The sequence below is a fragment of the Branchiostoma belcheri genome, unplaced genomic scaffold, assembly GCF_001625305.1.
Source record: "Branchiostoma belcheri isolate BF01 breed outbred unplaced genomic scaffold, Haploidv18h27 scaffold84, whole genome shotgun sequence".
Classification (NCBI taxonomy): domain Eukaryota; kingdom Metazoa; phylum Chordata; class Leptocardii; order Amphioxiformes; family Branchiostomatidae; genus Branchiostoma; species Branchiostoma belcheri.
Window position 1 is genome coordinate 1,176,269 of NW_017804509.1, and position 14,158 is coordinate 1,190,426.

At 43.7% G+C, this 14,158-nt stretch overlaps 1 protein-coding gene across 1 annotated transcript in view; it reads left to right on the forward strand.

Moving 5' to 3' along the window:
• Nucleotides 1-7,516: 7,516 nt before the first annotated feature.
• Nucleotides 7,517-14,158, forward strand: part of LOC109486957 (dual specificity protein phosphatase 16-like) — a 27,947-nt gene continuing 21,305 nt past the window's right edge. The window contains exons 1-3 of the mRNA XM_019790872.1: nucleotides 7,517-8,139; nucleotides 10,940-11,458; nucleotides 11,696-11,870. Coding sequence (XP_019646431.1) covers nucleotides 11,225-11,458; nucleotides 11,696-11,870 — 409 coding nt within the window. The 5' untranslated portion in view covers nucleotides 7,517-8,139; nucleotides 10,940-11,224. The remainder of the gene's footprint in view (nucleotides 8,140-10,939; nucleotides 11,459-11,695; nucleotides 11,871-14,158) is intronic.

Below are 14,158 nucleotides of genomic sequence, written 5' to 3' on the forward strand. Positions count from 1 at the left end.
GCGGCAAACTGTTCTCTCCAGCAGACCAAATCCCCTGGCATGTCATCTCTCTATTTGGCCGATTCCTACTCTTTCCAGCCGCCTCCCGAAGCCTGGTAGAGGCTAGATTCCAGCCGCCTCCCGAAGCCTGGTAGAGGCTAGATTCCAGCCGCCTCCCAAAGCCTGGTAGAGGTTAGATTCCAGCTGCCTCCCAAAGCCTGGTAGAGGCTATACTTAATGAAGAGTGACACACAGGCGGACCGTGCGTCCCAAGGGCCCCGGATGTTGGCATTGCCGTGTCCAAATGTGGCGAAGTGTTGTGGCAAACTGACCACAGCACGTGCCCAACACGTGACCGGTCATCTATCACGTGGGGAGCACGTGACACATTGGTCATTCTGACGGGAAACTAGTATATCCCCATGGGGGGGGGTGATGTCATGGTGCTATTTTAGGTACAAAATGACCGGGCATTGCTCATATAGACTCATAATACACCATAAAAGGCATAGACGTCCTTGTTTCAACATTTAGGCCACACCGACTTAATTTTATGGATGACATCCTCTGAAGACCTGCAACTAGTGCGCGCGGGCGAATAAAAAAAAATTCCGGCCAAATATAAGAATGCTACTAAACCACAGGAATACAAAGCTGGTATTGTGAATTTGCGGCAGTACATAGCGACATATACGACAAGCCGGCACATGATGGCTTTTTGCGGAATTTATGAAAGCTCTGGGCATTTCGTAGCATTGCCTTTGAACTATCAGGTTTGCCATTGTTTTATAATAGCAAATGTATTAAAATTATGACTATATGTTGTTTATTTCATTCATTCATTTGTTCTGAAAGTATTTCTAACAGTATCTAATTTTCCCAATGCTCTACCCATATATACGACAGGTGCCTGCAGTACCCTATCTGGACAGCAGAGGCGCTGCTGCACAACATCTCGACTATCTATCCAATTTTATGACAATAGAGGTGACAAAGGTGTCTTTCTACATTCAAAGTACTAAGTACCAAACATATGTGAGGTTTCGCTGAATCAAGGTCGCTTTTTGGTGTCTTCAAGCTTTAGGCTGTTTTTTATGAGATGAAATGTGCCGTTTCTAATATCGAAAACGAAAAATATCTCCAACCTCGATTCCCATTTTCCCAAGGGCACCAGATCTTCTTACTCATTTTCCATTTCCAAGATTTTTATTGGAAATTACAGTGTAAAACTAGTTCAAAACTAATTCTACCATCAGAGATAAACTTTTCAACCAGCTAGATCAGTTATTATTCATTTTTCTCCCCATATTTTAATATAATTCCCTCCGCAACCTGTTGCTTTTATACCTTCTTTGTTCCCCCATATTAGACCGTTTTTCTGATAATTTATTCAGCGATGACGTCAAAACATAAGAACGCGGTGCACGCGCGTGACCATATAAGGAGAAGCGAACACGGGTCGTTTATCAGGGGGTTATTATGGCGCATAATGACCGGCGGTGCCAATTATCCACCCGCAGTCTGACACACGTGGCGGGAAAAGTGGCCACAGGAGACACATCTGATTATTTAGCCTGTTTACCAAACCTATCATACAATATAGCTCCACTGGGTAGGTGCACTGGGTTGCATCAAGAAAGATACTGGCACCAAAAAAAAAGGTATTTGAAACAAAAAGCCTAAAAACACGCCAAAGTAAGCCCAAACCTCTGCTTGGAGAGCTGGAATATACGACTGAGTTTAGTAAAAATGCGCTCTTTATCTATGAAATTGTCAAATGTTGGAGTTGCTTTTCATAAAATCAAATGGAATATAAAGGAAAATAGAATAAAACAACAACAAAACACATATATTCATAAACCTGTAACTGTGATATTCTAAAAAAAACAAACAAAAAAAGAAATAAATTAAAACCTGGCTTTCAGTGCACAGTGATCAGTCATATTTAATAGCCCTGATGAAAATGACAGAAAAAAATGTATCCTCTTGTCAAATGCAATAAAAATGATTTTAAAAAAATACCACTAAAAGAACCTGTGATATTCTGCCCCCCCCCCCTCCATGAATAATAACGCGTAACTTTTGCGTCACGTCGTGGCGATAAGAAAGTCTCAAGGCCGCCTTTAAGACTCCAGAAGGATCGATCTGAGACGCGCGGGATGTGAAGACTCTCCAGCTTCCATCTTAAGAACCTGCTTAAGTCTGCGGGGGTGACGTCAACACTGTCCCAGACTGTAGGCCGTGACGTCAGAAGGAAATCCACCGCCTGGAAGTCAGGGCAGCCGGGTAGCCTCCAACAGGCTTTCATAAGGCTAGAATCAACTCCTAAGGCTACCCTCCACTAGGCTTTTGCGAGGCTAACCGTAGCTTGCACTAGGCCTTTCTAAGGATAGCCTCCACCAGGATTTCTTAACGCTAGGGCTATAGTCTCCACCAGGATTTCTTAAGGCTAGGGCTATAGTCTCCACCAGGCTTTCCTAAGGCTAGGGCTATAGTCTCCACCAGGATTTCTTAAGGCTAGGGCTATAGTCTCCACCAGGATTTCTTAAGGCTAGGGCTATAGTCTCCACCAGGATTTCTTAAGGCTAGGGCTATAGTCTCCACCAGGCTTTCCTAAGGCTAGGGCTATAGCCTCCACCAGGATTTCTTAACGCTAGGGCTATAGCCTCCACCAGGATTTCTTAACGCTAGGGCTATAGTCTCCACCAGGCTTTCCTAAGGCTAGGGCTATAGCCTCCACCAGGATTTCTTAACGCTAGGGCTATAGCCTCCACCAGGATTTCTTAACGCTAGGGCTATAGCCTCCACCAGGATTTCTTAACGCTAGGGCTATAGCCTCCACCAGGATTTCTTAAGGCTAGCGATAGCCTCCACCAGGATTTCTTAAGGCTAGCGATAGCCTCCACCAGGATTTCCAGAGGCTAAGGCTTGCTTGCACCAGGCTTTCCTAAGGCTACGGCTAGTCTCCACCAGGCTTTCCCGAGGCTAACAGTAGCCTGCACCAGACCTTCCGAAGGCTAGCATCCACCAGGCCTTTGGGGGTGGGGGTAGCTACTAGAATTCGGTAAAAAAATAGTTAATGTAGCCTCTACCGTGGCAGCTGGAAAGAGTAGAAAATAGCGTGGAATTCATCCCTACGAGCTGCAGGGTCGGTTAAATTGTTAGCTACTGTCGAATCGGACGTTAAACGTATGGTAATGCAGGGGCAAGTCAGACATTTTTTTAAATTCTTACACCCCAGTCACCCTCTGGATGACACCAGCCGTTTTCTAATTGCCGCAGATTTAATGTCTGCCATAAATTCTGCATAATACCGGGGATGACAACAGATGACGTAACCGTCAGGATATGGCCGGCAGTATCGGGTGACGAGGCTGATTAATTAGTCTGGAACCCAGGCCCAAACAGCGGCTTCCAAATGTCTTCTGTTACTGAATAGTCTGGAAAGCCCGATAAAAAAGCCTAAGAACACGCCTAAATTAATCCAAAACCCAAACCTCTGCTTGGAGAGTAAAAAAGAAAATACATCCACACTACGAGGCCGGCCGCTCCAAATACATGTAGCTACCGATGGAGAAATTTCACGTCATATCATGTCAATACGACATTTACGTTCATATTTATGTAGTTATAGTTTATAGGAATAGACTAGTGTTATTGTAATGATCACATTGTCATCCTGGCCATACATTATACCTGTACAACTCCCGAGCAAAAAAGATAATTTATTCATTCAAAATATCATATCATATTATATATATAACGTAACGTAACGTCGCATCGGTTCTGTAGATAATTGTTGATAGATAGATACTGATCGTAATATTTTCGCTTTCTATTTTAGCTTGTGTAGAATTTTTTAAAATGTTTTGCAGTCAATTTCTGCAGTAATATCGCTTCATCAATTCAGCCTTCAGGCTGCGACTGTTCTGGTATAGCTCATGTCATAATAAACCATTCTACATGCAATTCAGAGAGATTCACAGTTCTAGTATTTATCTAAATGTCTAAAATACATATTTTCCAAACATATTCGACTAGCGACAGACATACTAACACTTGGTATCAAATAAATGTGACAAAAATTTAGGGCGTGTGCGCAGCCAGTACACCCTCCCCGATGTAAAACGTACGGTCCCCGTGATGATGTCATCGCTGTGTTATTTGTACCCTCCCCGATGTAAAACGTACGGTCCCCTGTGATGATGTCATCCCTGTGTTATTTTTTCCGGGAAATTTGTGCTGTTTTTGGTGCCGGAGTAGATAATAATATCCGGCCTCGGCAGCTGGGAAATATAAATATCATCTCTTAGCCTCCAACAGCTGGCCGTACCAACTATATAGCCTCTACCAGGCTTCGGGAGGCGGCTGGAAAGAGTAGAAATCGGCCAAATAGAGAGATAAGCATGGGGTGCGGCGAAATGTTCTCTCAACGGACAAACTCCCTTGCCATGCTTATCTCTCTCTTTGGCCGATTTCTACTCTTTCCAGCCGCCTCCCCAAGCCTGGTAGAGGCTACCAACTATACTAAGTATCTAATACCAGCCCAGAAAAGAACAAGAAATAGTCATGCCTTCAAGTACCAGAATATCATCTCTTAGCCTCCACCAGGCCTTCCACTACACGCTTTTTCTACTTGTGGTTTCTGTTTTGCACTGGATTTTTTTTTCACTCAACAGTGTAAAAAAAAGAAACCCCGATAAAAAAATCTTAAAACACGCCAAAGATAACCCCAAACTACTAGTATTGTATAATCCTATATGTTGTAAATATCAGCACAATTCAGTTTTTACTGCAAGTCTGATATGTTCTTTGCTCTTTTCAATAAACCAATCACTACTACACAAACCCAAACCTCTGCTTGGAGAGTAGTGATCACTGCCTGTGGAAGTAGGGCGGGGTAATAACAATTTGGGAATGACTTTTCACATTCAGACCCGAAAATTAATCTCCAAGCAGATCCCTTTCGGTGGCAAAAAAGACAGTATCAAACTGGCCAGGCAGTATCCATTAGCCAGAGAAGTTCCGCGGCCACCGACGGTGGGAGTAGCCGACAAAAATCATTCCGCCACAACCTCTGCTTGGAGAGTAAGAAATGCAGTATTTTGTAGGCTGGGAAGGTGAATAAAGCTAGCTAGGGAACATAATGACACATTCCGAGTTCCGGTTTGGGGCAGTTTCGCGGCGCCTCCAGCTAAAACTTAATCCAATCAGTCCCGCCGATGTCTGATGACTAACCCGGTCCGATACTATCGAGCCCTAAAGGCTGAATTTCCCCTCATTTTCCGCCGATTCTGCCGGCAAAGTAAGCCTGTCTGGTGCAGGGTGAAATTTCTAAAATTCTCTGCTGGGTACGCTAGCTCAGCCGGTGTGATATAGCTAGCTGCCGCCGCGCCGCGTGCCTGCGAAGCTGGTGTGTTACGCCGAAGGGCGGTTATATCGGCCATATCAATACATGTACAGATACAGTCGTCTGGAGGGGGGGCTCTGGGTAGCCTCCATAGCATGCCAAAAACTCGGGGTTTGGGGGGTCTTTGGGAGCTTTTATGTGCTATTTTCTGATTGCATATAGACAACATAGCCGGCCTGGTTGAATTACCCCCGTTTTTAGAACTGGGCTAATCAGAAAACAGCCGAAGACCACCAAACCTCCAGTTCTAGAAGCTACGGAGACTGTTGTTTCAGTTGAAGGTTTCTTTACTTCCTTCCGACTGCGCAATGTTTGATGTATGTAATTTGGAACAACAGCTGGTGCGGTCGGTTGCCATGACTACACGATTCTGGTAACCATGGTAACCATGACTAAGAGACCACTTTAACCAGGCGGTCTCCATGGCGACAGACTGTAGCGAGTCTGGATCTGAGGCGACAGGTTGTAGCAATACGAAAAGGCGACAGGTTGTAGCAAATATGGACACAAACAACACCTGCCGACCGACATGACGTCAGCATAGTTCTCACCTGACGCAGGGAGACGTACCTGTCCGTGACGTCACGCAGGTGAGCCGTGCCGTCAGACACACCTGGCCGTGACCGTGAGGGCGGCAGGATCAAAGGCAGGGATGAGTCAGAAGGCAGGTGGACAGGTGCGGGGTCGTCTAAGTCAGTAGCCATTCTGGACAAACAACAAAGAGACAAGACATTAAGTGTTACTCAGCTCACGGTGCTAATATTCTCAGTGTGGTCTGTGCTTAGCCTCTACCAGGCTTCGGGAGGCGACTAGAAAGCCCAAATAGAGAGATAGCACGTCGGGGAGTTGGTCCGCTAGAAAAGCACAGTTTGCCGAACCGAAAAGTACAGTTTTCCAGCCGCCTCCCGAGCCCATATTTTTGTTTTGTCAACTTTTTCGTTCGGTAAGAAACAGTTTCTTTTTCTCATTTCTTCGCGTTTTATTCCAGTTATCTTCTCCGTATTCCCGTTGGACGTTCGCGAATGAACACCTTGCACGATCGGCGTTACACCTATGCCCAAGTCACCCCAGGTGAGTCATGTGGACAGGTGTGTGGCAGGTGTACACCTGAGCGTCACGTACAGGTAACCTACAGGTAACGTCACCCCCGCACAAAGAACTGCGGGACTTTCCAGTGACGTCAGCCTGGCAGCTGTGCGCTTGTTTGTCGTGTGTCTGAACTCTAACGGCGTGCGTCCAACTCACAACAAGAGGGCGAAAGAGACTCGCCTTGTTGATATATTTTCATTGCTTCCTTCAATGTTAAGTTCCTCTTTCCGAAAAACTAGGAAGTGAGGGTCATTAGTTCAAAGCGCTTCACTGTTCAAACCCTGCGGTTTGTTTCCGGCTTTTTGGTGAAACGATCCGCAGTGTTTTCGCAATTTCCTTCTTTAGTGGAACTACGCATACATGGCAGTGCCGATCCTTTGAAAATCGTCAGCTTGTCCATGTATGTATGCAGTTTTGGGTGTGCAAAATGCGATTTCAGGGCAGCGAAACTGGAAATATTCTGAATAAGGCAATCTTTGTGATATTGACACATACTGATTCATATTTCATACTTTGGGCATTTAAAATTGCAGAAATAAGCCCCAAGATGAGCGCTTATTTTCTGTGGGGTACCCTAAAATTAGCCAACGGTCCTTCCAGTAACCATTTTCCGTCAGAGTTTTGGTAATTGTTGCTCCATGAGGGTCAATATACAATGGGATAGTGTGGTTTCAACTCAGTATGTAGATAAACGACTAGAATGTTGACTTTGAAAAATCGGGTTTTCAAGCCCCCAAAACAGCACTGGATACCTTTAAATGATAAGTATATTACTCTATATTGTAGAGAAAACTGTGCTATCTATGTGTATATTCATATTGTTCAAGTGTTTTTTTAGTTCTCCTATTGAATATTTCCTTTTTACAGAAAGCGCGCGCGAACTTCTGTCCCAAACTTTCCCCACTACTCCCTAAAAGCAGTGACGAAACCACAAAGCGCCGGTCGCTGATTGGCGGGGAGTGATGTCATGGTAACGGGCACGTCGGGCGCTCTGATTGGCCAGCCATGACGTGTGTTCTATTTTTAGCGCGGTGATGTCATGCCTGCCCAGGTTTCGGCCCTACAGTGTTTTCTTTTTTGCTCGCTCCGTTCGGAGAATTTCCCGTGCCGTTGCTGGCTCCAAACCTGCCCGTATCCCGCCGCCATGCCGTCCCAGCCCCCGGCAGCGTAAAGCTGCACAACCCCCGGCCGTCCCCCTCGCCTGTAGCGCCGCCTAACGCCCGTACGCGGCCCGCTATTCCAGCCCATCCCCCCTACACCACTACAGAGGACGGTACGTTAGCCAAACAGGATCACCACGTTAGAATTAGATCCTCATCGCGATCCGGATCCAGCTTTGCAGTGATCTACACACGCGTAGATCCAGCTAGAGTGATCCCGCTACGGCAGAACCTGTGGATTTCTTCAGGCCCGTGTTTGTGTGTGTGAGAGAGAGAAGGTTTGTTGTTGACGCCCCCCCCCCACTGTATGTGTGATCGTGAGTCATCTGTACTGTTACCATCCAGCCACGCAACAATATAACATAACGCATTGCTAAATCGGGAAACTTACAAATTACACAACAATCAAGACGCAAGAAAGACAACAAGAAGTTGGATCTACTACTAAAACGTCTTCAAGAAACCAGGACATCTTCCCAGGACAGGTGTGGAACCATACAGGTGAGTCAATTGTTACCTGCCCATAGTCATACCTGGTATCTCATACATGTACAATGTAATAATACATAAGGAAAACGGAAGCAAATATTCTTGTTTTAGTAGGCAGGATGTTTTGAAAATGAAGATTATTCTGGTTTCTGTGAAAATTTGTTAGTAATTTTTCTAGTAATTTCTGAGCTTTTAAGAATCACTGATATTCTAGAACTTAGTAGAAGAGGTAGGTTGCTAGGCTGAATGTTTTATATATACAATATTTTTTGTTATTATTAAAAACCTACAATGCTTTCCTCTTTTCCTTATTAATCAGACTCAGAGGTTCACACACATTTTAAAAAATTTTGTTAGTCTAAAATACTATTTAATAAAATATTATATTTGTAGTTTTTTTGTCTATGATATCATTTTCTATGGTCACCCCTCAAGACCTAAGACAAAACTTAACGATTATAAATTATTGTAAAATACCCCCCACCCCACCCACACACACACTTATCAGTGTAAAAATTTAACTGGCTACGTAGAGTTCCACACGGAAAATCAGAAAATTATTTCATCATCATCCAAAAATAGTGATAATGTCACAAAAGAAGAGTCTAAATTCCTTTCTCAATTGTCTATAAGTTCATTGTCATTGTCAATTCAAAATAAACTGCCCCAGTATACCACAGGTCAGAACGAACCCTTTAAACTTTAAAGATTTAAACCGAGAAGCAGAGTTTGGTGAGAAAGTTCCAGAAGCCTTACCCTGTGTACAGTTTAGTTGATCATGGACTTTAGATTGGACTTTGTTCTGACCACAGTTCCTCTTAGTTCACTGTGACACATACACTATACCCTCAGTCAACCCTGCCTAAAAAGAGTCAACAATCGGGATAGATAAAGCCTATGCAGAAAAGTGGTCACTATAGATAGCGTACTTCTTCATGTCTGTGTCATTGGGGAAAAAGGATAGCCTGGTTACCAAACCTATTATAGCTCCCAAGTCTGAGAGGATGTAGGACACGGGAGCTATAATAGGTTTGGTAACCAGGCTAGAAAAAGGGGTGAGTACGGTACAGTACTCAGACCTTACATATGCAGAGGTGCGTCACAGTTGTGTTCAACATGGTGAGGTAATTTCAACATTAGGGAACAAAACGGCCACCACAACAATTTTAAAAATTTTTGGTTGTTGAATATCATTATCAAGCACGGGAAACAAAGCACTCAAAGTGCAACGCGAATGTTACAACTTGAAAATTGATGAACAATTTGTTTGTATTGCTGGGTACCATGTGTACTCCTCTGGCTCTGTTTTCTGTTAGTTTTTCCTGTTCAATATGGATATTTGGAAAGGTTTGAAAACAAGGAAATACTCTACAATGTAGTGTTGCCTTTCTGGTTCCTAAGTCAGCATTTTTGTGGACACAGGGAAACGTGGCAACTCAGTGACTCAGCGAATTCAGAAGTAGGGAGGGATGACACAATCCAGTGTGGTGAAGTCAGCCATTGTTTTGGGACAAAAGTCAGGTTTAGTCACTGGTCAAACGACAGGCTGACGGCTTTACAGACACAAACCTGCTTCTGTGGGTTACTGAACTTCTCAAAGATCAAAATCGTCATTTCTAGAGATTAGGTCTGAATTTGAAAGTCTCTTTCACTTTCTTAATTATAATGTTTACCGAAGGAAAACATCTAGTTTTTTGCTCAGTTTCTTCTTCCTCTTCTTTTCCGTACAAATAAGGTCAATGACCTGAACCAAACGTCTGTCACCATGGTAACTAGTGTTGGGTTACATCATGTTGCAATTTTATGCCTGCCTAACTTCTACCTTTATGATAAAAGTTTATCTAGTACTGCACATACATAGTACACGTTGTAAGGAAACACTAGTACTAGTGTCGCGTTGTGTTGTCAGGATGATGTCATCTGTTGTGACCCAGACAGGCTGAAAACCTGGGCATTAATATTAGATGAGCTACAGACTGGGACACAAACACACCTGTAGAGCCTCACCTGTGCTGCCAGGTACACACACACACACACCTGTAGAGTTTACCTGTACCTGTACCAGGTACACACACACACACACCTGTAGAGTTTACCTGTACCTGTACCAGGTACACACACACCTGTAGAGTTTACCTGTACCTGTACCAGGTACACACACACCTGTAGAGTTTACCTGTACCAGGTACACACACACCTGTAGAGCTTACCTGTACCTGTACCAGGTACACACACACCTGTAGAGTTTACCTGTACCTGTACCAGGTACACACACACCTGTAGAGTTTACCTGTACAATGTACCTGTACCAGGTACACACACACCTGTAGAGTTTACCTGTACCTATACCAGGTGCACATACACCTGTAGAGTTTACCTGTACCTGAGGTTAGGTACCAGGTGTAATAACACACCTGTAGGGCCTCACCTGTACAACAGGTGTGTTAGTGACTCACAGGTGATGTTTACCTGCTCAGGTGAAGGTAACTGAAGATGGCCGCCTTATTACTAGTGCTGTAACTGTGACTCAGCTAAAATTGTGGGAAGATAAAAAGACAGCCATAAGATAAAAATTTATTGGTTCTTTTTTTTAATCTAGTTGTTTCGGACAAAAGATATAGGCAAGCATGTAGAATATGCTATTTTTGTTTCTTTTGAAGTTTTTCTGTTACTGGATAACTGATATTTTGTGAACTGTTAATAAACTTTTCAGGTAGTATAGGCATAAAATTACGAGTCGTCTGACTCAAACATGTTTCTTATTATTGTCATTTAATCTCCTTCTTGGTAAAACAAACTTTTTCTGTTCCAGTGTCCTCAGAAGACTCCAACTGATGTCTACAAGAACTGCCAGACCCGCGGAACGAAGGAGTGAAAGAAACGAAGGAAGGAGAGAGAACATAGGAGGAAGAGAACAGAGCTGAAGTAGTTTATATGTCGATACTCATGCTAAAAAACGGGAAAGTGCAATATAATCAGAGAGTCATGGCCAACCAAAGAACAGTACAACTAGTTTAGCCTCGCTGGAACGGAGAGAGATATGATCGCGAGCTGAAAGAACGGACGGTTTTCGAGTGGAAATCGGGAAATAAAATCGATGACGATGAAGGCAAAAACGTGCGGCGTACGAGAAGCGATGGCAGAACAGCTCCTGAAGTACCAGGCGAACCTCCTGAACTGTGAGCGTTTGGCGGCCATGTTGCAGGGCGGACTGTCCAAGACGCTGCTGATCGACAGCAGGTCATTCCTGGAGTATAACACGTCTCACGTTCTAAACTCTGTCAACATCTGCTGCTCGAAACTCATGAAGAGACGTTTGCAGCAGGACAAGGTGAGGTTTGCTGTCATGAAAGTTCATCTGTGTTGGTAGTTACATGTTTAGAGTTAAAACTTTTGATCCAACACAAAAAGTTCTCTCACTTGTAGAGCTTTCTACCAGTCACTCTGGTCTTCCTCAGTAGACTGACCGAGTGAAGCATGTCACGTGGCCTCTTTGAAGTGTGAGTCGTCAACACTGGGTCAAAGGTATCTGGTAAACAAACAAACAAACATTTTTCCCATTCCCCAGGTGTCCATCCGTGAGGTTCTAAGAAACACCTGCCAAGTTCCAGTAGAGGAGAAAGAGGAGGTGATAGTGTATGACCAGTGCACCCAGGACCTGGACGGCCTGTCCACAGAAAACTTCCTCTCTGTGTTGCTGGGAAAACTGTCCGTAGCCTACAAGAATGTCTCACTGCTCACAGGTCAGTCTGGGCTACACGTCAATCATTTGTACTACAGCTGTCCATCATTCCTACTGCAGCTGTCAATCATTAACATAGCGATGACCTTGAAAAGTTAAGGTCATCTAATTAATTTACGATGGAATCTGGTTTGAAGTTTCTTCTGTTGTATTTCATTCACACAGTTTGAATTCTCACCCTCTTAGTCTTTTTACCCCAACAATTCTCTTTGTCAATTAATTGTCACGGTCCCTTGTTTTTACTAGGCAGCTGTATAATTATATACATATTTAGTTCACAAGAAATTGATATTTGAAGCAAACGTTTTTTTGACAAAACCACACATTTTCCTCGCATTCTGCATAAAGAATTAGTGTAACAGTTAGTAATAATGAAATCAGCAAATGTCTAATTGTGTGAGAGTCAGGTGATCAGGGATGACATCACCCTTCTATGTGCCACCTCATCACATTCTGTGCACAGCTGGCGATGACATCACCACTTAGTCAGATCAGCTGACATCACATGATTTGTGGTGATCTCATCCCTTTTTTGTGTAAATTGTGTGGAAATCAATTTGTGAGTTGGTTTTGCAGTAAGTCAGCTGGTACGGTTGGCAAGCCAGCCCTTGTGCTTGACATGTGTCATGTGGTACACTGTACAGTACATACTATTTGTAGAAGTTTGAGTCTGGTGCATTTGTAACCCCTGCTCCTGAGCTATATTGTGCCAGTTAGTCCTCACTGAGTCAGTCTCAGTGAGTTCAGCTTGTGTCGAAAGAATTAGGGGAGTAGAAACAGAAAGACACTCCAGGCCCAGGGGCCGGGATCAAACCCGGGCACCAGTCCACAACCTCGACGCTCTAACCATTTGGCTAAAAGGTCTAGACCCTTCAGACTGATCAGTTGGTAGCGCCTAGATATAAACCCTCCACCGTTACACCAGCATTGATATTCTGACTTAGGGAGAAGAGATGCTTTTCCAGTAACCTGAAAGTTCAGTGCCCAGAAGTGATCTCTAGTGGGCAAGTTGCACTGAACTATTCCTTCTCCGAACCTCCCCTGACCCCCCCCCCAGGTGTGCACCAGACTGAAGTGTTACTGAACCTCCCCTGATCCCCAGGCCTGATCACACACGTCCACCAGACTGAAGTGTTACTTAACCTCCCCTGAACCGTGTGTGCACCAGACTGAAGTGTTACTTAACCTCCCCTGAACCGTGTGTGCACCAGACTGAAGTGTTACTGAACCTCCCCTGATCCCCCAGGTGTGCACCAGACTGAAGTATTACTGAACCTCCCCCACAGGTGTGTACAGGTAGATCAGGAAGGAAGGGCTCTTTAGCCTCATTTCCAGACGATAATTAATTAGCTCATTTAGCACCATGTCAGAAACAGGCTGAACGACCCACTTCTCGGGTTGATGGTTTGAAAGGTCGTAAATAAATTAGCAGAAATGGGACTCAAATTTCACGTAAAAAGCAGTGGAAAAAGAAAAAAGTCAGAGAAAATATCATTCATGTTTTTAAGTTTTAAGAAGGTTTTTCCATACTGTAGTTATAGCAAGTCACTCTAAAAATGAAGGAAAATTAAATTGAATACATGTAAGATAAAAGTGCTAATATTGTCCATTTGTCATATTTGTGAGGAGAATAGAAAACAGCAGATCATGCAGTTTTTTGTGAGCATTCATATTGTTGTGTATGAATAAACGTATATGTAGTTTCAAAACCAGAATTTCCATACTGTAGTTTTAGCAAAATACTAAAAGGAAAATTGACTATAAGAAAAAAATTTATGCTACATAAATACTGTCCATCTGTCATGTTTGTGTGTAGAAATGGTTGCCATGGTGATGACCCGCCCTTTAGAACACAAACGCCCATAAAAGGTCGTGTGGTGGTCTGAGGATGACCTCAGTGCAGAGTTATGGATGGTTTGTTGTCATCTGACTCGCCGGGGAAACGGGCGATAATTTCCCCGCTAAACGCGCTCCTTTGTCGCGGAAAAGGTTCCGGGAGAAAGGCGGGTGACAGGAGGCATTGTGGGCCATGAGTGATGGAGGGCAGTGCAATATGGGAAGGCAGCAGGGAGTTGTTAATCGTGTTATTTAGGTTGATGACTTCATCATGGTGAACTGTTGGGGGACTAAAAATACAAATTTAGTAAAGGAAAATCATGAGTAGGAAGGAGGAAAATCGGTATTTATTAGGTTCTTACAGTATCCCAAATACTAAAATGTTTCTTTGTCTGCAATATATGTATCATTACCAGAATATCATTATAATATAGGATATATATATATATATAT